Below are 24024 nucleotides of genomic sequence, written 5' to 3' on the forward strand. Positions count from 1 at the left end.
TCCTTGCTGAAAGCTAAGCTTGTATATTTCATTAAATTCTTCTTTTAATAAAGAACTTTTAGCCTTAAGCGTAGAAATCGTTCAGCTCCAAGGTTTAATGCGTATGTTCATGATTTTTTTCCCTTTTTTTGAAACCTTTGCTTTTATTACACAATTCTACAAAACATTACTTACAATGCAAGACTCATTACGCTACTCTACCTACTGAACAATACTTATGATACTTACAATGTAGGTTACTCATGTTAACAATACAGTACTGAATATGGTTACTTACAAAAAATATAATTACTTGCAATACGGGCTACGTACACTACTAATAATACAATACTCTACTTACATTACTTGTTGAACATACAGTTCCTTACAATACATTATACGGTATATTGACTTTGAGGCGGCAGGAGTACTTCTCAATAAAACATATAATTAAGACAGATTTTTAAGATTTTATTTAATGAGTAGCTTACTGACAAAATCCTGAAAGGAGATGGCCAGGCTATTTAACTTGGCTGAATAAATACAATGGCGCATAAATAAGGCAGTGTAGTTGAATTTCCGTATTATTGTTGTGTCGTGGAAGCTTGCAGTAATACCGAACAAGGTCTCCTCTGTGGTAGGAGAGATTTGATATGCATTCACTTGGTCGAACCAGTTCAAGACCTTTTGGGTAGACAATCTGATAAACATACATTCGATAAAAGAGTGCTCAATTGAATCCCTATCTCCGCAATATACATATTCATCGTCCGCCCTAATACCAAATTTGAATAGTTCTTTCTCAGTTACTATCGTTCTGTCGACTAATTTAAATTGAAATTCTTTTAATATAGTTTATCTATAAATCTTTTCAGTGATTTAAAGATCTTGGTCCATACTTCTTTCTTTAAAGAGAGTTTTTCGCTCCTGGGTTTGATCCTCGATGTAAATCTTGACGTTAAGCAGATTTTAGAAGTCCTTTGACTTAGCCTGGAACAAATCAATTTGGGTCGTTGAGGGAAAAGATATCATTTCGGGTAAAGAATGATTTGTTGATGGTGTCAGAGTCTTTGGCTAGAGACCATAAGCGTTTAGGAATAGCGCGAACTACTTAATAATACCGTAAGAAATTAGATTTACATGAATATTTATCACGGAACTCGTGGAATGTTAAAACATTGCCACTTTCATTCCATAGATCGTTAATCGATAGAATATCTTTTTTAAACCATTCATTAAGGAAGATGGGTTTCCCGTCAACCAATATGTCTTTGTTATTAAACAATATTAACTCCTGCTTTTGATCGTACAAGTAAAGAGTTTTTAATTCGTTGAAGAATTCTAGTATCTTCTTAAAGAAGAGCTCGAGATCATTAAAGTAACTCGTGTCGTAGTTGCACCTTAGTAGAAAGTTTAACCCTCCCTTGCTTCTGATATAATGTTTTGGAATAATACACCAATTATTATTGTCCGAAATCCGCAACAGTCTCGGGATCCGGGCGAGTTTTAGGGCTTTTAACATAATATCAAAATCTGTCATGGGTATGCCACCGTTATCTTAATCTTGGTAAAAGCCTGATCTTTTTGTTTTATCTTTTTCGTTTTTCCAGAGGAATTTAAAAGATTTTGTTCTTAAAATTTCCACAATTTCCTTGGGAACATCCAGATTAGAGGCCGAATAGATAAGTTTCGAGAGACCCAAGGTTTTAATTAACGTGGCTCTTCCAAATATCGTCAAACCCTGTGAACTCCACATATCCAGCTTAGTTTGCAACTTTTGGATCTTTCTGTCTAAATTGAGCTCGTTATTCTCCTTAATATTGTACGAAAAATATATCCCCAATATCTTAACAGGGCTGTGGAACCATTACTTTTCCATCTCCCCAACCAAAGCGCCTTCGTTTTCTTTACATATAGGGACAGACCAGCAATTCTTCCGAAATCCCCAACAATTTTCTCATTGAATAGAGTAGTATCATCAGTGAATTGAGACAGCTTGATTTCCTCACAGAAGATTTTGATACCTCTCACGTTGGAATCCTGACGTATCTTTTTTGAGAGTACCTCCGCAGAAAGAATAAACAAATAAGGGGAGAGAGGGCAACCTTGTCGAACTCCTTTTGATGGTTGAAACCAGCTGGTTATAAAACCATTGTTTTGTACTGCATTTTCTGTGTTCGTGTAGAATATCTTAATCCAGTGCTTTATGTCATTACCAAAATTAAAAAGGTCTAGTGTCTTCATAATAATCTTCATTATCAGTCGAGTCAAAAGCTTTTCGGAAGTCTAGTGACGTTAGAATGCCAGGCAAGTTTTGTATACTCGTATATTCCATAACGTCACTTATAGCTCGGATATTTTCCCTTATGTGTCTCCCTTTTACAAAGCCAGTTTGGTCAGAGTGGATCAGGTTTGGTAGGGTCGGTTCAATGCGTTTGGCTATTGCTTTTGATGCTACTTTAAGATCAATATTAAGCAGTGTAATTGGTCTCCAGTTTGAAAGATCTAAGAGTGACCCGTCTTCTTTCGGTACCAAAGTAATTATTCCCCTTCGTTGTGAAATGGAGAGTTCACCTTTCTCGTGCGCTTCGTTGAAACTCGCTAATAAATCGTTTCCTAAAAGTTTAAAAAATTGGTATAAAATTCAACGGTAAATCCATCTTCCCCCGGTGCTTTATTATTCTGAAAGGTTTCTAGTATCTTTTTGCATTCTTCGTACGTAAGTGGACCCTCCAGGGTTTCTTGCACGTCCTCTGAAAGCTTAGGGGATTGAACACTGTCAGTAAATGTGTCATACGCAGTTTCAGAGAAGGTTAAATCCGAGGTATGTAGGTTTCCATAGTGGTTTTCAATTTTGCTCTAGAATCACTGTCGTTGCGCGTAATAGAATCATCTTGTATAATCGACGTTCGCTAATAGTTGTTTTGTTTTAATTACTTTTTTCAAGATAAGAAAAAAACTTTGTTGGACGTTCACCATTTTCTATCCAGCGGCATTTTGCTCTAAACATCGTCTGTTTTCCTTTTTCTTCTTAAATTGATTTAAGTTTCGTTTTCAGTCCGTCATACTCCCGTAGTACTCCAGCGATATAAAGGGAAGAAAAATTATCGCAGAAAATAGCATCAAGTTTGTCTATTCTACGTCTTAATTCCTGTGCTCGGTTGCTGATATATTTTACTTTTGGAAAAGGAAGTAGCCACTGATCTGATTTCCATTTTCATTAACTCCCAAAGGAGCCTTTTATCCGTCACATGGCTCCAGTAACTGCATGCTCGAGCGTATGTATCCTGAACCTTCCCGAGGAAGTTTGTTGGGCCAAGAAAGCGAAATATAAATTGCGTCGCGGTCAGGCGCGATTGGATGGTAAATTTCCGAATGTTTTACATCTCCAGAGAGATATTTTGCAATTAAAGTTTGAGAGATTTTGATTCGTACGTTAATTTCCCTAACTTTGGATGGCGCATTCTTTGTATATTCACGGAGTCAAACATTTCCATCGTGGTCAGAATGAGATTACGGTAACAAGACGATTTCCACGGTGCACCTCCGATCTTATCTTTTTTTGATATAATACAATTACAGTCTCCCCCGAAAATTAGCGAGGTGAGCTCTGTTTTATCGATTATGCAATTGTTGAGCTCTTGCATAAATTGGAGTTGATTGACGTGATCATTAGGTGCGTAGATATTGGACAGTGATAGTTTCTGTCTATTAAGAGTGATTGTAATAAGCACTATTCTGCCCGAGTCATTGGCATAAGAATAATCAACTTTTAGTTGTACAAAGGGATTAATTAAAATACACAGACCCTTACTATGCGTGGTGCCATGTGAGAAAAATAGCTTGCCACCCCATACTTTCTCCAAATATTTTCTTCAGCTGTTCTGAATATGTTCCTTGCAAAAAATGTTTGCTTTTTGATCTTTTAGGTATGAAAAGATACTCTTCCTCTTGATTTGATCTCTGATTCCCCGAATGTTCAATGATAAGACTTCAAATTTGGACAAACTACTCATATACATATTACTCGATAGAAAAGAGAAAAGCGAATTAAACTACGAAAAGTTACAACAACTCACTAAAGTATAAACAATCCAAACAACACACACAATACATGCAACAACACAAGATAGAACAACTAAACCTTTTTGCAAGTAGGATAAAGAGATAAATCACAGATCCAGACAGACTAAGTCCTTCCCCTCTCCCAAAATACTTCTTAGCAGGCTACAGATTCTCGAGGTCCTCCAATTCGATGACTTTAACGGGTCTCCCGTCTGGCGAAGTCTTCACGAAAACTGTACCGTCCATCGACCATGCGCTCAATAGTTCGCTGTCTCTACGTTTCTCGTTAGCTCTAGACATGATGCGTCGACGGTAGGAAGTTAAGTTTTCGTTGATGAAGATCCGTGTCGATTAACACGTATATTCATAAGACTTCTTTCAGGTTCGCTAGTCCAAAAATAAATTGTTCATTAAAACGACTGTGATCACACGCGCTTGTATCATACGGGGCGTGCCTCAGATCACGTAAAATGCCTTAAGAAACAAAGCAAAACAAATGAAACAAAAACAATTCAGACTAAAGAAAATCCACCAATCCATCATTCTATCAACAATTAATAATTCAATTCATGAATTAACAAATAAGCAATAGTTTATCATTTATGGTAATGACACATTCTGGTCGAATTAGAAGTTGTGAGTGTTTTCTCTCAACCCACATGTAAATGAAGGTCTCGGAATCGAACCAAGGCCACATTTTTGGTAAATGCTTTTCTCAAAACCCTGCTATCCCTTTCACTTGCATAAATCATTAAAAAATCTGTCTGGTTAGGCTAGAGTATGCAATTAACCCCTTTGATGCGTCTTTAATTCTTATTTTCGCCTAAGCATGGGGTGTTACGAAACTGTTGATCAGCAGACCGCGGAACCTCCGGAATTCCAAAGCAGTCATGCGTGTCGAGGACTTGACTGCGATTTGCAAATGAACGAAAAGAAAAACGAAGCCGAAATTTCAACTCGGTAATAAATAAACAATAGCTTATAGTAGTGGCACATTCTTGTTAAGGTCTTTTACTCTAATGCAGGTCAAATTAGAAATTGTGAATGCTTTCTCTCAACTCATGTGTGACGGAAGGTCTCAGAATCGAACGCAGGCCACAGCCTTGGGAAATTCTCCTCTCAAAACCGAGCTACATGCCTATGTAAGTCATCTGAAAATCGAATTGATTGTGGCAATGAGCGTGTAACGAATCGTTTAATGCGTCTTGAATGCACATTTTCGGCTCAGCGTGTTTGTCCAAAATTAGCCGTGAAGTCCCCCTCACTAAATATATGGACATGAAGTTGGTTCGTTAGATTCGATAGCAGATTATTAAAAATAATGCGATCGCAAGGAGAAGCTATACCAGGTCCTACAGTGCATGCAAAATAAGATCTCTTTTGGGGCGAAAAGGGATCCGTAAGTCATTGAAATGGTTAATCTGTAACATGTTTTATGTTACAGATTAACCAAAGTCTTTCAAAGACTATCAGTTGAAAGGAATCTGCCTGAGCTGCGTGACATCAAAGTTAAATCAAGTTTTAAAAAAATCAAACAAACAAACAACACAAAACAGATAAACAAAGAAAAAACAAAAACAATGCAAAACTAAAAACACGGCCCTCTTTCAGATATGGATGAGGAAATCTACTACAATCTTTATTGATAGTTTAACATTTAATTTCATACTTAACAGAAGGATACTCACGCCTTCTTGGAGAAAAAGGGGAGCAACTGCAGAATACCCGGCCACTCATTTACATGTCATTGAATAAGAATAGCATCTATTGTGTTATGCCTCGATCTTCAAAGCCTTCCGACACATGTAAGTGAGGCGGACCAAAGTGGCCGGGTATTCTGCAGTTTAGCCGAAAAAGGTGCACCATTAATTCTTCACCAGGCTATTTTGATTTAGTGTGTTTAAGTGGAGATAGCAGAGGGCTAAATCGGTTGAGATAAAAATAGTAATACCAAAATGGATAATGGAGTAAGGGGCTGGTGGGTAGAGTCAAAGAGATGGTGGGCTAATCGCAACCTGAAGAAATAGAGTGTTATCCACAATGTATCGCCTCGTTTTAAGTTCCTCATGAGAAATGAATCGTAGAAAACCTCGACCTTTGTTTTCTTCAGCCAAAGGTCGTGAAAAGCTTCCAACATTGCGACATAGTGTATGGAGGCTTTTAGAAACGTTTAATTGTTGTTCTGGATCCTCCTGTTGATCAATCAATGTGAACTTCACTATCTTATTGAAAGGCCAGGGTAATATGGCGTCATATTCACCTTTTATCACCCTAATACATACTGACAGGTGAGTGTCTTTACCGGATGAAAAGCCATTAGGATTAATGGTTACTTTTAGCTTGTAACCATAACTTTCTGTTCCAGTTTTGGTGTGGAATGGATCACTATGTAATGTCTCTTTTTCGCAAATTTTCGCTTGTCTCAGAATCTCACTGAAACCGCGAATCTTCCACACAAATGTTGTTGTATTTACCTTTTCTGCGATTTTATCGAGCTCTTTGTTTGTTATATGCAGAAGACTTAACGCTTTATCCAACTCATTCTTTGTTTTATTTAACTCAGTTTCTGTGTTTCTTTGCGCATCTTCCGTCTTGATTAACTTAATTTCTGCAGTTTCCAACCTCACTTTTGTGATATTTAAGTCCACTTCTGTTTCTTGCAACCGAGCATTAACTAAATCAAGATGACCTCTTACGGCGGAGTCAAGATGAGATTCCACTGCTCGTCTTTGAACCTACAAAAAGATAAATCCTTTATTAAACAAGTCTTGGCAAAATTCTTTTAATGTACTTGGTCAATAGTAGATTGAGAATACATTTTCCTCAGTACATTGCTCGGATGCCTTACTTTCGGCGACTTGGCTCCTATACTGAGAACATCATTTGGCTCCGCAAATTGATCTTGCTCATCTGAATACATTTGATATATGTATTTTACATTAAGTTTAGAAAACCGAGTCAAGAAGAGTTTCTTAAGTCTCTGAAGTCTTAGAAACATCAGAGCTGCACATGAAGTGCTGTCTCCTTTTCGGTTTCCAATTTTGCTATCTATAAAGTAACTGCCAGCATGGCATACACACATACAAAAATAATGAGGAAGTGAGAGGTTTTCCTTTTTTCACGGAAACCAGATATTTAGTCACTGACTCTACTTTTTAACGTAAGACTCTCACATTTTCGTAACGGAATTGCTGTTTTGCTGCATTAAATGGATGCAAGAGTGACATGAAAGAGGTTTTATGTACTCTTCCATTGACTGATGGATTATGATATTCTTCTTAGTTATTTCATTTGTCTCGGGAAATAAAACACGAAATGCATTCCTCTTGGCCTCTACTATTGTTGTACTTAGTCTTACCCTTGTTTCACAGCCCATCCGTAAATATGGACAAGAAATTACAGTCAGCGGACATTCGCTTTCACTGTGAGTAAAAACCTGAATCACATAAAAATAATTAATAAACATACCAACGAAAGCGATAAAAAATGACATTTCTTATGCGTTAGCGAAAACCGTTGCTTTTTTGTATTATTTTATGAATGTTTTAGTATCCAAACTTGTTACCGCGTATTCAACATTTGGAAAAAGAAGGGATACCGTATTCTTAAACACAATCTGTACTGTTAGATATATAAGTGTGGTTATTTCATAGAAAAGATTGCACATGCATAAAGCAGTAAAGGAGGGAATCATTAGGAAAGGGGTTAGCCACTTTATTTCAGTTGTGATAGAGCCATGGATGATTACGATGCCCTATTTAAGGATTATATAAACGATGGGAGGGTTAAATATTATGAATGAGAATTTGTATTCAAACATAATATGCATGCGAAATGAGAAGCCTCACCGTTTCTCTAGGAACTGAACGACCACAGCTGTTTGGACAAGTTATTGGGAACCTGTTGCACTTTTTGATATGATCCTAAAAAGAAAAAATTCCGAGAATTTCACTAAGGAATATGGAAGTATTATTTCATTTAAGCTTTGGTGTTTATATTTACAGGGGAGCCTTTATTATGGTTAAGTCCCACTTAAGTTTTATTTTTGTATTTACAAAGTTTCATTCAATCTGAAGGAATATGCTGGAAGCAAAGGGTAATCTAAAGCACTTTTCTTACGGAAACTAAATCATTTGTTAGCAATTTTCAAACCTAAATTTGTCAGAAACATAATTTTGGTTTGAAATTTCCTTGATTAAAGGTTTATTGTTTTTGAGACTTTTCGCCGTTTGATTGATCTTACCTGCATTTGGCATTCTGGGTGGGGCTCGCTACAGTATTCACAGAAAAGGATTCTCCCTGGACACTCAGAAAGTTGGTGTTGTTCAAGATGTTTTCTTTGCACTTTTGCTCCGCAGGAAAAATTGTTGCACACCAAGAGCACGAAAGAACATGATTTTAAGTGAACCTATCAAAAGAATTAAAAAAAAGAAAGGCGGCTTCCATAATCTACTCCATACATTTACACTACAGCGCATGGATAACGGATACATAACTGCACATTTCTGAAACACAAAGCTCCCACAGGCAAGCCAATGGCGATTTCTGGGGATTTTCCTGGAAATGATTGGATTTTCAATCCTTCAAGCTTTCTAGACTGGATTTCTAAGTTATCACCTTCTGCCAATCACCTCGGATGAAGCCTTGAGAGTGAAAGAAAAATTTAATGTCAGTCGATTTTGAAGCTGTAAAGGATAGGAAGTCGAGCAGGTCCTTGGTTTCAATCTGAACAAATGTTCTGAAAAGGTGATGGTAACCTGTATCGATCCGGGCTCTCCATGTCTAATTAACCACATGTACCAAAGAGACTGCTGTAGAAAAGCATTATGTTTAGAAGGGTATTTAGAAATAATAAGTGGAATTTGTATTAGTCAAGCTACCTCCTTGTTCCTCAGTTCCCCAGTCCATCCACAGCCTTCACTTGGACATTTGATGACCAATGAAAGAATCTTCCTTTCTGTAGCTTTGTCGGGAAAAACATCCTGCAACATATATTACGACTGCGATTTTGTACAAGACTTCTAACTTTGTGGAGTGTAAAACACGACCCGTCCAGTGATCGATGATGATGACGATCTCTATTTAACTGTCTAGTTGCTTGGAAGTTCTGCCAGGATCATCACTAATAGTAAAAGCTGGCATGCGTATTGCATTAAGTATACTCACAATTATGACAGTGAGAATATAAAAGTCTGTCCTGATAAGAGGATCTCAGCCAGACATGATACCGTGAAAATGCAAGACGGTCATTTTTATGAACTTCAAAAGTAGATTATTTACCCGGTCTTGGTCCAGACTCTGCCTGTCTGCCGGACAAATTATAGACTGGCCTCCGCTTCCATGCCTGTCGGTGGTCGGAAAATAAAAAAAAAAATTTAAGATAATTAAAAATCCTAGATCCTTACTTCGTGTAGCTGCAGCGAATGTTCTGCTGATAAACCAATATTTACTTTAGGTTTACGAGTTATATTTTCTTCCTTACTCATAGCTATCCATTACTGATTTAAAGGAAATGCATAAACGATTTCAAAACCGAAACTGATAAAATGGCATTGATATCTGGGGTTATATTTTCAACGGGGCTTCCAACCTCAATCTCTTCTGCAAATATTCTTAGCACCTTTAACTGTACTCTTACTTTGAATGTTATATTGTAAATGGTACTTTTTCCCTCTTAAACCCAATTAATTTGAAAGTAATAGAGAAATAAATTCAAAACTATACTTAAAAACAACATAAAAAACATCGATGGTTAAAAGAACAACAAACTTTTGACCAAAAACAGCAACGACAAAGCAAAACAAAGCAAAAATAAATAAAATAGATTCAAAGAAAATTATCTTCATGAACGAGAATAGTAAGAAATGATTTTTAACAACAGAGGTGCAAAATCATATTAACTCTTTAACTCCATAAGTGACCAAGACAGAATTTCTCCTTACAATACTAATAAAATATAAAGCAGACAAGTGACGAGAATAAAAAGAAATATCACTTAGAAGATCATTAGTTGATCCAATTCCAAATTCTCAAAACTAACATCACAAGAACTATATGGTAGACAGTTAGGAGAATTACTGATGAGATCTTGGGAGTTAAAGGGTTAAAGAATAAGTCTCGCCTTTAAAAAAAAATAAAACTTATGGAATATAAACGTGAAAAGAAAGATACTGGATCATTTGTACCCAGATCCCATCCAAAACGGCCGTTTGTCACGTTTTTTCCGGGGTGAAACATGATTAAGTCAAACTTATTTCGCAAGGTATTTAATATGTCTATCAATGTTTTTGTTTGATGGAATGCAAATGAATTTCAGAGTATTCTATCGCGTGGCGCGATATGATGCCAGGGAGTAAATTGTGGTCTCGATTGTGGAACTGCACAGAATTTGCTTTTTTAGCAACTCCACTGCTTTGTTTAAATCTGAACTTCATCTTATAAGATGTCATTGGATGTTATGCGTAAGATCAGGCAAATGAAAATGCTTTCAACAACTCAGTCAAAAGACAAATTTATAAGCTCCGGGTGTCTTTGAGCAATAGTTGTCGTTATAAACACTGGCTTAATACACCTATAGTTACGGAAGAGTCATTCGATTTATGAATAACAAAACCGACGTGTTGTTAGCAGTTGCTAGCATTCGACCTGAATGATTTCAAAATATAAGACGACAGCGCCGTACATTGCGCAATTAGTTCATATGATTTCCACTTTCGATTGTATGAGTTATAACTCTTTTGACAGAGAGTATTTCCTCAAATAGTGCGGAAAATATCTCGCGTCACGTACTCGTCGAAGTTCAAGGCATATTTCATAGTGGGCTAATTAGGATTATATAAATTCAGCGCCACGTCAGAAATACCAAGCTTATTCTATTTTGTGAAACGAAACGAAACGTAACGAAACCAGGCGAGATGTAACGAAACTAAAGGAATAATGCAGTGATATTTTCTTATAAGGTAAAGGTGGCTTTCACAAGGATTTTGGAGTAATCGTCAATTGATAAGAAGGATTTTTCTTCATTTCGCAAAATAGTAATTTCTGAAGAGTTACTATTTTGCGAATTCGACTATTTCACCCTTCGGTGACAACGTGACCTCGTTCATGTTACAAAATACATCTAAATAATACAAATTGGTATATCACCAAAGATTTTGGCCTCTTTTTATTCTTATTTCGCCAATTAGTAATTTTAGGTGAGATAATATTCTGCCGCATGGACTATTAGTCGATTTTGCAAAATAGTAACTTTTCCACGCCGTACATTGCGTAGTTAGTCCATTTGATTTCCGCTTTCATGAGAGTTTTAACTCTTTGGAAAGAGAGTATTTCCTCAAATAGTGCGAAAAATGTATCGTGTCACGCACTCGAGAAAGCTAGAGGAATATTTTACAATTCCATGTTTCAATTAGGACTATAAATTCAGCGCCACGTCAGAAATACCAATATTAGCTTTAATTATTTCCTCTTGCTGGGTATAATAAAAATTTTCCACAGGGGAGCAACTTCAGAATACCCCGCAACTTATTTACATGTCATTGAATAAGAATAGCGTCTATTGTGTTATGCCTCGATCTTCAAAGCCTCCCGACACATGTAAATGAGTTGCGGGGTATTCTGAAGTTTAGCCTCCACAGGTAATGATAACTGACTCGGTGGCTCAAGAAATTCCTCTGATAAATCTTGAATGATTAAATAAAATAAGCACGAGATTACAAGGATCCATTATCGGAAGGATTTTGTTTATCATAAACTTATACCTTCTAATGTATTCCTCAAGGCAATCTTTGCAAAATCTGTGGCCACATCTCGTTTGAATTGGCTCTTTAAGGGGTAAATGACATATCAAACATTGCAAATCTTCATCGACGGCTTCCACAAAGTCCTCGTCATAGCCTTCTGGGCGGTGTTCATCTGTTGTGGATTCCGCCATGATGAAAACTATCGGTATGCAAATCAGACAATGAGCTTTCAAAATGCACGTCGATTTGACCTTTGATACAAATTGTTGATGTAACGAATCATATAGGATCTCCTGACCACTGAATTCACGCAAAATCTGCTTTTGTCATGCAATCGTTGTAACGTGCTCCTCTTGACCAACATAACAACACAGAACACCTTTCCAGTCAGCAAATCTGCATGTTTATTTTTATCAGTTCCTGGTTTCAGGTTTGCACATATTTTAGCTGAGCAGAATATTATCTGTTTTAACTTTTTTCGAAAAAGTTAACATAGCTCAGTGAGATGACAGCTCACAAAGGAGGACATAAGAGTCTAAGAGTCTATCGATCGGTCGATGTGGACTAAAAAAGGATTTCCTAGTGCTTCTCATTAATCTAAACGTTTAATTAGGCGGCATTAAAATATCTCGTGGTTTAATATTCTTCCTCGCAGTGTCATGAACTCTTTTTTATGCGTGATATTTGAAAGGTGTAATTGGTGGATCGGAAGCGGGAGTAACCGAACTGAAAGCTGGACGCGTTGAAATTGCCATGTTGATTTCCGCCAATCGGAAGTTTGCTACTCAGGTCGTTATGAATACTACTTAAGCAGTAGTGAAAATAAAGCCTTGAAAAGTTAGGCTGGTATCGGATTTGAACCTATGACCTCTGCGATACCGGTGCAGTGCTCTACCAACTGAGCTAACGAGCCAATTAGGACTGACCATTTTTTCAGTCTCAGCCTATCGTAAGACATGTCAGTCGTTGATGTTCAGAAATTATATTGCTTACATTACAGTTTCTCGTGCTCCTGTGTTCGGTAAGTCTTGTACCAGTTGAGGCTAACCTTTTCCCAAAACTGACTAGTAAACGGCACGAAAACGAGGCAAAATTTTCCATCAGCACATGTCTAAAATCAAATCGGCATCTGAGCCTTTGAAGGCATTAATTCATTATCTGATGAATCCCAATATGGTGAGTCTAAACTTTCTTGAACCTTTTCTGGTGGATTTCAGGTCGCATATTTGGGTGTTGTTTTTTCGCTTTCAGTCTAACGACCTTAGATACGAGAGTCTCAATGGGGTCGAAGGATTCCCTCAAACAAAAGGAAATGAAAAAAACCATAGGCAAGACATGACAAGAAAATCAAACCATATCAGAGAACTTCTCGTATCCAGATTATAACCGTGCGGGGAATGGGCCAAACCCAAGATTGATTAATAAAAACGAGAATCATTATATTTGATTGTAATACCATTTGTCCGTTAAGAGGACCCACAGTATATGGTCCTCAGAGCCCATTAAATACAACAGGCTGGAACTTGCGTCTGATCCTGTCTTTACGGGCTTAGAGAAACGTTACGTAATTGGAACAATCTTGTGTAAAAAGAAGCTCTGATCTACCTCCGTCGATCTCCTAACTCCAACTGACTCGACACTTAAGGGGCGTGCCACTATAAGGGTATAGTTCACGCATACAATTGCAAACTGGTTTATCAGGAATGCTAGCTAAGTAGGTAATTAAAAGTGTGAAGAAAAGTACACTAGGAAAATTGGGGCGTAAACTCGACAAAGAAACAAAACAGAACTTTTTCCCTACTTTAAATCAAAACAAAACGATTCCAAAAACAAAGTCTACTTCGAATGTTCGTTACATTTATTACTGAATCTGTCTGAATCCAATCTTAACATTTGAATAAACTTTCCGCATATTTCTCTTGGTTTCAATACACCAAAATGTAACCCATGGCTTTCATGTGTTTATCTCCATTATCCGGTGAAAGCGAAGCCTCGTTTCCACATGTGTTAGAGTCATCAGGTTGCCCTCCTGTACCAAACCCAATCCTGGAGTCGCAAGAATTGCAGTGATTCTGGTTGTTAGTAGCTATGCCGATTCTTGCTTTGGAAAAACCAGACCCACCACAGATAACATTGAACCCTTCTGTGTTACAGCCAGACTGCAGGGAGGCCTCTGAGCCAATAAGTGTCTTCCACGAGTCACGACCCAACGAGGTGTTTCGGTATTTTCCGTCAGCGATCAATGAGTAAAGAGAGCTGGCCTTCGTATTGATTACAATGAATCTGATCTGTTCACCGATCTTCATACCGAGACAGATCTTGGAGAAGGACGTGTCCCAGTAAGTAGGCAACTTGGTCTCTTGTGAGTCGAATCCAGTCTCCCCTCCAGCAGTGTTGTATTCAGTTTTATTACTCCAGTAACCAGAATCATAGTGAAAGGTACTCTGGGAGAATAATTTATAATATGATATAAATTCATTACTGCTTTTTTAATTATCCACCATATCCTCCTGATCGTTTTTAGAAAGTTTGAGACGATCCCTCCCCCCAACCCATTTGACATAAAGTATCTACCCCTTAGTCAAGGAGATGTCAGCCAGAGACATGAACAGAGAGCGGAAGTCGCCCTCGTTGTCAATAAGTCAGTCAGCACCTGTAGAGAAATATCTCTCAAGTGGTCGATCATGGTACGCAATCGATAAAAAATCGATTCCGCATGGTACCTTGTTGCCGTTAATCTTCATGACTGGCGTCCATCCTCCATGTCCACATCCAAAATCTCCCATGTGACAGAGAACTGTCGTTGGCTGTGAGCCCAGATGAAGGGAAACCAGTTTACTCGTATTTGATCTGTTAAAGTTGAGTTCGAGAAGGTAAGGAAGTAATCATTTATCTTCATTAAACAAATTTATAACATTAATATTTTCGCGGTAAACTCTATGAAATATTATTTGCTGGTCCAAAGGGATTCCAACCACCTGGTCACATCTGTGTCTTCAGCGTCATAGGTGAGGAAATTACAAGATAAATCGGTTTAAAAGAGCAAGAAGTTATGGTAACTTACTTGGATGCATCATATACCTCCTTGCATGATTTTACAGCTAGAAGATAAAAAGATGATCTGAGAAATACATTATATCGCTAGGAACGGAAAAGAAGTGAAAAGTATGGTTTTTAAGCAAAAGCCTCGAAGTGAATGTGTTCGAGCTCATGTTAGGGTTTGTATTCGAAATGGACTTCGAGTTGGTGTCTCAAGTTATGTCTCTAGTAAATAGTTTAGTCAATTCAATTTAAACGCAGGTTGATGGTTCAATGTCGAACAGTAAAACCTTTTTAGAGTCTGAGATGTGGGAAGGGTCTTCATCAGCTCCAAAGTGAAAGCTCTGCTTTCTTTTTGGAATTTATACATGAGCATCTGATTGGTATTTGAAGTGAGCTTGGTTGCAATAATTTGTAAATAATAATAATGTTTATTTCTTATATTGCGCAGTCTAACATGCGATAATATGATCGAGTGCGCATTACAACTCTAAAATCCACCCAACCCAACCCAGGGGAAGACATCCATCACACAGTAATCTCGTGCGTGGGAAATTAACGTCTCCTACCCCAAACCCTGCAGGAGACGGGACCTCCGGCTTAACGTCTTATCCGAGAAGACGAAGCAAGGTGAGTGAAGCGACTTGCTTAAGGCCACAACGTAGTGCCCCATCCAGGACAATAATCATTCTGTGGCTGTGGGGTTGTCATATGCACCCGTGGACCCCTTCCCTGAGCAATGCCTCTGAACTTTGGAGGTGTGGACGTATTCTGAGTAAAAATATATATATGTTATTTGCCGGCTGGGAGGTCCGTATGGTGAAAAACTGTGACCGAGGTCTTGAAAATACTTTCAAGACCGAGGTCACAGTTTTTCACCATACGGACCGACCCTTAGCCGGTAAATAACATATTTATTGTTTTTAAACTTGAACCCGGATGATTTATGGCCGTTTATACGGCAAGATCTTCCATAAACTGAACAATTTTTGAGTGAGTAAATGGTAGTTGAAATAGAGGTGATGCAAATTTAAGAGAGATGCCTCAGCGAAACATTTTCATTTCCGTAACGATAAAGGTGATTTAAAAGACTTCCAAACAAACTTTGAAACATTATTTTTACAAGTATCTGTCACAATCTGACACCTGTCAATTAGAGAGTGCGCAAGAAAAAAAAAGCGTAGGAACATTTGAAAACCAACAGAACTAGTTTGGCAAGGACTGTCACGACAATGTTTTCTTCAAAATTGGTCAATGATCTAACGGAAATTATTATTCACTCTCATCGACCATTCATTCATGTACGAAGATTTACCTCTGTTCATTAAGTAAACGACGAGGAAAGTAATTGTGAGTAAATTCAATTTTTTTATTTTGAAGTTGTGAGAGTATGTAATTTGTGATAATCGGTATTGACACAAATTAATATTTTGCCGACACGGAACAGAGAACTGGGTGCGAGCGTAGTACGCGAAGGCTCATGGGTAGTATGTTTGTAAGAAGAGACCGTTGAGAAACTTGTGGCATTCTACGGTCAGCCTTGCCACTAGCACTTTCCCATAAGGTTTATTTTTATTGTGTAATTAGCCTGATATGATTTGTTTTCTTCATTCTCTTCATTGTTTATAGAGCAACCTTAAAACCTCAAAGGTGGCGCCACTGCAGTTGGTCGGGGGTACACGGTCCCTATTTTCCTAACAAGAGGTTTTTGGGGTTTACGTGTCCGGCTTTGGCGCATGTAGGACGTTACTTGATGTATCTCTTATCCACTTTGTTGTAAACTCATTGTCACAATTAAAATATATCTTGGGCCTAGCTGACCAACGCGCCCATGCTTCAACCTTTGAGTGTGTTCGGTTGTGTAGTGAAGGCAAAATTTGCTCTTTTGTTTGCTGTAATGGCGTGTTTAACTCTGGTCTTTCCTTCACAAAAACTAACTTCGAACGGCACACTCCAACGAGACACAAGGGAATTTAATACGGCTTTTTCTCAAAAAATTCCTTCGATTTCTGTTGTGCAATTTACGGTACAAATGTCCAAATTGAACGGAATTGGAAAGACTCACCGGGAGCGTATATTTGTTGTAGAACTTAAATTAAAACTTCGCTCGCTCTTTCAGTATGAACAAATTGCTCGAGAAAATTCAGATATTAAATGAATGAAAGTTCCATCGTTCAGTTTAACTGTATCCAAATACCTCACGTTTCAACTTTCTGGGTACTTTTTGTGAACGATTAAAATTAATTGCAGACGGTTTTTAGGCCGCTTGTCAACCAACGTAATGACACTATTGCTTATACAAATTCATTCCGAAACCAATATTTTTCTGTCAACCAAAGAGATTTGATAGAGAGAAAAGAGAGGATTCATAAGTTATTTATCGGCTTGAGGTAGTGACCGACGTGTTTGCTTAAAAATACTGCCCAGCCGGAAAACGAGGTATATTTATGAAAAATGACAACGAAAGTTGGGATGTACTCGGCGACTCACGAAAGCGTTACCGTGGCCCGTGGGCAGAGATAGGAAAATACTGACCGGGTAAAGAACCAATCAGATTGCAAGATTCGTTACCGTGCCCTCTAAAAAGTGTATTGCACAATTAAAAAACAAAAAAAAAAGCAAACGTTGTCAATATCAATGGAATCAAAACAAATTAAGAAAGCGTACAAACCTTTCTTGCAATATTCTCCGAAAAAGCCATTTTTACATACACATTCAAACGAGTGATCTCTGTGGCTTGTCACACAGCTACCACCGTTATGGCATGGGGAGGAAAAACATGGAGACTACCAAAAGAAGATGAAAAAAACTTATACATACCACTCTTATCAATTGAATAGATACGAGTCACTTCTTCGTCTTTACGGCCAGAAATGTTTAGTGACAAAGAACTTAAATTTACAGAAATTAAACTACACCGTATTATAATATTGTGCGTTGGAAAAAGCCCTACCATAATGGAAATGTGACGTGAAGTACTATTTTCTCTGAATTCCTCAGGAAATCTATGCTTATGAGAAGACAGCAACTCACACCAAATCTTTGTATCGCGTTTCTTTGCCACCGCCAAGTTTATCGACCAGCATGAAGGATTCCTCAGGCATGAAAAGATGCATTCGAAGTCGTCGAATGCCGCGAATGTTCCAACCTTAGGCGCAGTGAGATAAAAGTATTCGTCTATTGATGAAAGACTTTGTTTGAAAGTCTTGGATGAAAAGGTGAACTTTTGCTTCAAAACCGGTGTTCCTGCAAGGAAACAGGAAATATCAATCAAAACAGTGTTACAGACTCACTTTATGATTCTTCAAATTCTGCGCCAAAATATTTTGAACTATTCCACCGGCTATGTCCACTCAGGAGATGATATCTTGTGTGTATTTTCATAACAGCAGCGATGGCTGCGATCAGTGCTCTCTGAACCCCAAGAAATATTTTAATTGCTGACGATTTAAAAGCGTGTAATTAAAGGAATGTTTGATTTGCCAATAGGCAAAAGAAATCTTACCTCGTGGAAGAGACGTCCCATCATCATGTCCCAAAAGAGACAACGGTACTCCAAATAACATGACTAAACAATGGCATATAAAACGATGAAGCATTACGGTGCTCTCTGAATCTGATGTGGCTTGACTCAGTTATGAGTTGCGTGGGTGGAAGAACGGTGCTGCTGTGGTAGACTTTGTTCTTCTGCCCTTTTTCGGGGGGTATCAATGCAGTTTATCGAGATCTTGTTAATCTTTTACATACATTGAAATGCTCATTTAATTCCTGCGGACCTCGGCAGAATATCAACGTTTTCGGAATTTCAGAAAGCGAGGTGTTCGGTTCCTATTGTTGCCTAACAGGAAAACGTTTTTTACTGACATTTTCCAAGCGTGCTGCATGTGTAATTATGACATTTCTCCTTTTAACCTATATACTCGGCATCCCGCCGGTAATATAGCCTCAAAATTTAATTTTTTGCAGTGTTTAAATTAAACTTGTGAATGAAGTGCTCTTGTACTTGTCATTCTACTTATTTGAAATAGCAAAAACTTTCTTTTCATACTTAAATGCAATCCTGAGCTAAGAAAACAAGCCGACCGAACGTTTAAGTTTTTTTTTCCGCGAATTTTTAGCGTCCAAAAAATTATCGACAAGATAAGGAAGTTATTTGACTTTTTCCTTTATATCAAATGAAATTTGCTTGGCTCTTGAAAACGTCATCCCGAGCTGAGAAAATCGCTTTGAGTTGAGTTCCTAATAAACTAATCGAAGGTAAAAGATTATAATCTCATGTCAAAAGATTAAACAGCTTCTTTTCTTTTTTTTTTTTTCTTAAGATAGAAAGAATTTCATATCAGTATTGAAAACTATAATGACCTTTTAAAGTTTGATTTATGTCTCTAGTAGTTACCGTTTAAGCTGGCTGCACCGTGTCATTTAGAGTTGAGACAAATGAGTCACATTGTCACCTTTTCACTTATGATGTCAGTTACAAAAAGCCACTCAAGGAAGATTTTAAATTAAGATATGAAAAGGTTACCGGAGATGAAAAATTGTTTGCAATTGCTCCCTTACTGCTGAAAGCTAAGCTTGTATATTTCATTAAATTCTTATTTCAGTAAGGAAATTTTAGCCATAAGCGTAGAAATCGTTCAGCTCCAAGGTTTAATACGTATATTCGCTATACTTCCCTCAGGTTCGCTGATCTAAAAGAAATTGTTCATAGAAACGACTGTGATCACACGCGCGTGTATCATATGGGGCGTGCTTCAGATCACGTAAAATGCCTCAAGAGGCAGAACAAACCAAATGAAACGTAAACATTTCAAATGAAAGAAAATCCACCAATCCATCATTCCATCAACAATTAATCATTCAATTCATGAATGAATAAATAAGCAAGAGTTTATTATTTATTGTAATGGCACATTCAGGTCAAATTAGAAATTGGTATGCCTTTCACCTATATAAATCATTTAAAAAAATCTATCTGGTTAGGGTAGAGTATGCAATGAACCCCTTTGATGTGTCTTTAATTCTTATTTTCTCTTAAGCATGGGGTGTTACGAAACTATTGATCAGCAGACCGCGGAACCTTCAGAGCTAGTGGAACCTGTGGAACCTCCGGAACCACCCGAACCTGCGGAATCATTAATTTTTGGAAAAAAAATTGTAATGAAATAAAATATAACCTAAAAATACCTTAATGCTGTTCGAAATTTCGTTTTCGGTTATAAAGGAGATAACGTTAAAAGATAAATATGTTTTTTCTCTACCTTGACGTCCAACTTCAGGAAGCCCAAGTTCACACAGTGAGCATCTGCGAATACGCCAATATGTTCACGTTGTGCGATGGGTGAAATACATGGGTTTGCATGGCAATACTGAAACAGTCGCGCTCTAGACCTTTAACAGTTCTGGACTAGCTCTGAATAAAACCATTTTTACCTCGCTCAAGTGGTTGTTCCTTTGCATCGTGTAAATGTTTGGCTAATTTAGGGCAGTTTAGTTCGGTTTTAGTTAATCTGCTTTGCCCTCTACATAATCCTTTCCGAGATACGTCTGTGAGTGACGCAAACCAAACAAATCTACCGAATAAAAACGCTGTAAATTCGCTCCTGACACCATGATGTTAATTTACGCTCATGTTCCTCATTACAAGGTTATGTACAACTATCGCGCGCGTTTGAACACGAACTTTTGTATGCATTATCATCGACTATCATCGATTATTATCAGCTATCATGAAAGATGAAACTACCGTCGACTATCATCAACTATTATGATCGTTTTAACAGGGCTCAAAGGTTTGCTGTGAGCCTTCGGATGAGGCGTTATTCGAATATCACTGTACCCATAGCATTAGAGCTTTCAAACTATTGTTCAATTAATAACAACACAGTAGGTGACGGCTAATTGCTCGTTATGACATTACGTACCCTTGTATTAGTTCTGTGAATGTCGCCACGATTAAAGTTAGACATCAAGGACATTTAAAACATATTTTTCTTTTAAGTATTCTTCTTTATACCCAAAAACAAAGATTCAAACAGCGTTAAGACTTTTTTAGTCTCTCCCATTACTTTTCTTCTCCAAAAAAAAAAAAAAAAAAAGGAGAAAAATGAGGATTCCATAGGTTAATCAGGTACCAGAGGTTCCAAAGGCTCCGCGGTCTGCTGATCCACAGCTAAGTAACACCCCTCAGCATGTTTGTTTTAAAATTAGGCATGTTATAACAGCCGTTAAGTCAACGAAAATTAATATACGGACGTGTAGTTGGTTTATTATATTTGACTGCATATGAGTAAAAATGTGAGTCTTTCCAAAGCAGCCATGCGTGTCAAGGACTTGACAGCGATTTGCAACCGAACGAAACGAAAAACGAAGCTGGAATTTGAACCCGGGAGTTTCCTTTGGAAAGCCCGAGTAATAAATAAACAATAGCTTATAGTAGTAGCACATTCTTGTTAAGCTTCTTTACTCTAATTCAGGTCAAATTAGAAATTGTGAGTGTTTTCTCTTAGCCTATATGTGACGGAAGGTCTCGGAATCGAACTCAGGGCACAGCTTTGGGGAACTCCCCTCTCAAAACCGGGCTACATGCCCATGTGAGTCATCTAAAAATCGAACTGATTGAAGGAATGAGCATTTATAACATAGCGCGTGCTTGCCCTATATAAGTCTTGTTGAGCCGCTATAAACAAAATCTTTATTTACGCACACCCGTGCCTAAATAAGATGACGTAAGAATTTTTGTTACCTGGCTTCAGAGTTTCCGTCCTGTTAAGCTGCAGCGCAGTTTTCCTTCTCTTTGAAATATGGACGAAACCAGCGAAGAACTGCCCAATTTTTCTCTCGGCATTGACCTTTTAGGTCCTGATTCAACATGCAACAAAAATAAAGCGAAAAAATCTCGCAAGTTGCATGTTTCGCAAACTTGTCTTTATAACTTCGGGTCTTTGACTTTTAAAACATTTTTTAGTGACACTTGAGTTCATTTGGCTTTGATTTTCTCCATTTTCCCCGTAAATTTTGAGCTTTTCGTTCACAGTTATCAGTTAACTGACCTCCAATACTAGTTTTAGAAACATCCCTGCGACCCCTTTCAGAATATAACATATTTTATATAATTGTGTCAGTTCTTAAAATTAGATCTGAAATTGGGCCAAGATTTCTTCTGAAACATCTTACTTCCTAATGTGAATGTATGTTCACTGGCCCAATATATATTTGTATGTATAATTTTGTGAAAACTGAAACTCTGAGTTTGAATTCAGTTGGAGACAAATCCACCTTCGTAGGCGATGATGAAATATCTTGAATCATCTCTACTTGCAAAAAATGTAACAAACTTAAAGCCAATAATTGATACAATTTCGAGTTGACAAATTACCATTTATAGCTCATTCAGCCGAACTGCAGAACGGCCAATAAACCTTTATTTATTTTTACCAGGAAATTTATATCCCTTTGAAGACTTTGAAAGGTTTTACCAATGTGCTACGACAAAAATTCAGACGAAACCTTCGGCAGAATTTTAAATTTATCATTGGGAAAACTTTTCTTCAAAATAAGGCCCGATGAGAAAGTTTGTGAAAGTTTCGAGTGAGATATGGTGTTGATAAGCACGATTAAAATTTTTCAAAGACAACAGAATTACACAACCCCGTAGGGCTCGTGCAATTTGGAGTCTTTAAAAAATTTTTAAGTGCTTAATTACACCAAATTTCGCGAGAAATTATGTTATTACTTATTAATAATTTACACGAAAAAGCATCAAAGAAAGTCAGAACACGAAATTTTGACAGCGCGCGCTGTTTGTAATTTGCACTCGTGTTGAAAGTTTGCACTCGTGTTACATAAAAAATGTAATCGTTTTCAGCCAATCAGAAGCGTGTAATTCTTTGATGTATACCATAAATGGCAAAATGGCATGATCTATACTATAACATAATGTATACTACAAATGGCATGATCACCGAAGTCGTCGAATGTCACGAGTTTTCCAATCTCAGGCGCAGTGAGATAAAAATTTCCTCTATCAATATAAGACTGTTTGTAAGTGTGGGGTAAAAAGGTGAACTTGTGTTACGACATTGGCATTTCTGCAAAGAAGCAAATAGGTGCCATTTTGAAAGATAAATTTTTTTAGTGTTATCCAAATCTTCAGGGTCGCTTCTCTTTCGAAGCTGGCTTCAAAACGATATTGCAGACTCCTCTGTGTGCTTCTTCAGCTGTTGTTTCGTATCAGCGAGTATTTCTGCAGCCATTTTAGACATTCTATTTTTCTCGCATGAAACAATAGGAGTTAGTATTAAGTATATATTCCCCACGAGTGCCTGATTTTTGTATCTAGGTGAAAAAGCCTGCTATCTATGAGTCAAGAGACTCAGAGGAAAAGGGAAAAAGAATGGGCTTATGGAAAACTGTTTCGCGGAATATTAAGGACGCAGACATGGACAGAATAACAGGATCGAAAAATCCCTCTGCATAGCAACCCTAAGAGACAGGAAATGATTTGTTTGTTTGTTTTTTCGAAATTGTGATAAAGATTAAAATCCGAACAATAGATTTTCCAAAAACTTTCAATTCAAGGAAAATTTTAAACCAGAAAAAGGCTTTATCCTGGGAAATTTGTCTGGTTTTGTATCTCTATCAGAGCACTAGTGAATGGGTGAACGCTACCGGCGTTTTTCAAATTTGAAGATGTAAGAAGGATTTGAAAGCGCGCATTATGAAGATTGCTTAATTCTCGGAAAGTCTAATTGACTCTTCTCTGGAGAAGAGCTCCCGTCATCACTTCCCAAAAGAGACACAACACTACTCGGAATAAAATAACCAAACATCGGCCGATGAAAGAATGAAACATTGCGGTGCTGCTTGGATCTAATGCTATTTCATTGGGTTACCAGTTTGCGTGGGTAGGTGAACCTTGCTGCTGTGCTCGTCTGTCCTTAAATGCGGATGTTAATACAATTAAAGGTGGTCTGGATTGTTGTCTTAATACTTCCTGGAAGCCATATTTTTCCACGGACATCAGCCTAATATCAATGGTGTTTGGATTTCCAAAGAGCATATTGCTCGCTTCTCATTCTCAATTAACCATAAAAACGCTTTCTACTCTCATTTACCAGGCATCATGTATGTAAGATGAAGATGCAGGGTTGCTTTCTTTTTAAAGATCCCGCGCGGCAGTGTTTAAATCAAACATGTA

General features: G+C 37.6%; 2 protein-coding genes across 2 annotated transcripts; both read right to left on the reverse strand.

The window, feature by feature from the left end:
• Positions 1 to 6018: 6018 nt before the first annotated feature.
• On the reverse strand, positions 6019 to 12078 carry LOC113683296 (TNF receptor-associated factor 4). The gene is made up of 8 exons (XM_089211557.1): positions 11805 to 12078; positions 9325 to 9388; positions 8925 to 9026; positions 8802 to 8855; positions 8288 to 8452; positions 7893 to 7967; positions 7403 to 7480; positions 6019 to 6779 (listed from the first exon to the last, which is right to left on the reverse strand). Exons 1-8 carry the CDS (start codon positions 11975 to 11977, stop codon positions 6033 to 6035), a joined length of 1458 nt encoding a protein of 485 aa, XP_089067683.1. The 5' UTR covers positions 11978 to 12078; the 3' UTR covers positions 6019 to 6032.
• Positions 12079 to 13642: 1564 nt separating this feature from the next.
• LOC149042071 (uncharacterized) lies at positions 13643 to 18787 on the reverse strand. The gene is made up of 6 exons (XM_089211521.1): positions 18331 to 18787; positions 17779 to 18071; positions 17497 to 17611; positions 14851 to 14887; positions 14510 to 14636; positions 13643 to 14230 (listed from the first exon to the last, which is right to left on the reverse strand). Exons 1-6 carry the CDS (start codon positions 18422 to 18424, stop codon positions 13712 to 13714), a joined length of 1185 nt encoding a protein of 394 aa, XP_089067647.1. The 5' UTR covers positions 18425 to 18787; the 3' UTR covers positions 13643 to 13711.
• Positions 18788 to 24024: the final 5237 nt, after the last annotated feature.

Source organism: Pocillopora damicornis, chromosome 7 (genome assembly GCF_964200805.1).
Source record: "Pocillopora damicornis chromosome 7, jaPocDami1.2, whole genome shotgun sequence".
NCBI lineage: Eukaryota > Metazoa > Cnidaria > Anthozoa > Scleractinia > Pocilloporidae > Pocillopora > Pocillopora damicornis.

What these genes read in the sequence shown, in the direction of transcription:
- LOC113683296 (XM_089211557.1), bottom strand. Translation starts at nt 11,977, where the DNA reads ATGGCGGAATCCACAACAGATGAACACCGCCCAGAAGGCTATGACGAG. An exon ending in ACCCAGAATGCCAAATGCAG is followed by an intron (nt 7,968 to 8,287) that starts GTAAGATCAATC and finishes TTTTCTTTTTAG; the next exon opens with GATCATATCAAAAAGTGCAA. An exon ending in GTTCAGTTCCTAGAGAAACG is followed by an intron (nt 7,481 to 7,892) that starts GTGAGGCTTCTC and finishes TATGTGATTCAG; the next exon opens with GTTTTTACTCACAGTGAAAG.
- LOC149042071 (XM_089211521.1), bottom strand. Translation starts at nt 18,424, where the DNA reads ATGCTTCATCGTTTTATATGCCATTGTTTAGTCATGTTATTTGGAGTA. An exon ending in CGGAGAATATTGCAAGAAAG is followed by an intron (nt 14,888 to 17,496) that starts GTTTGTACGCTT and finishes TTTATCTTCTAG; the next exon opens with CTGTAAAATCATGCAAGGAG. An exon ending in GAGGTATATGATGCATCCAA is followed by an intron (nt 14,637 to 14,850) that starts GTAAGTTACCAT and finishes CAACTTTAACAG; the next exon opens with ATCAAATACGAGTAAACTGG.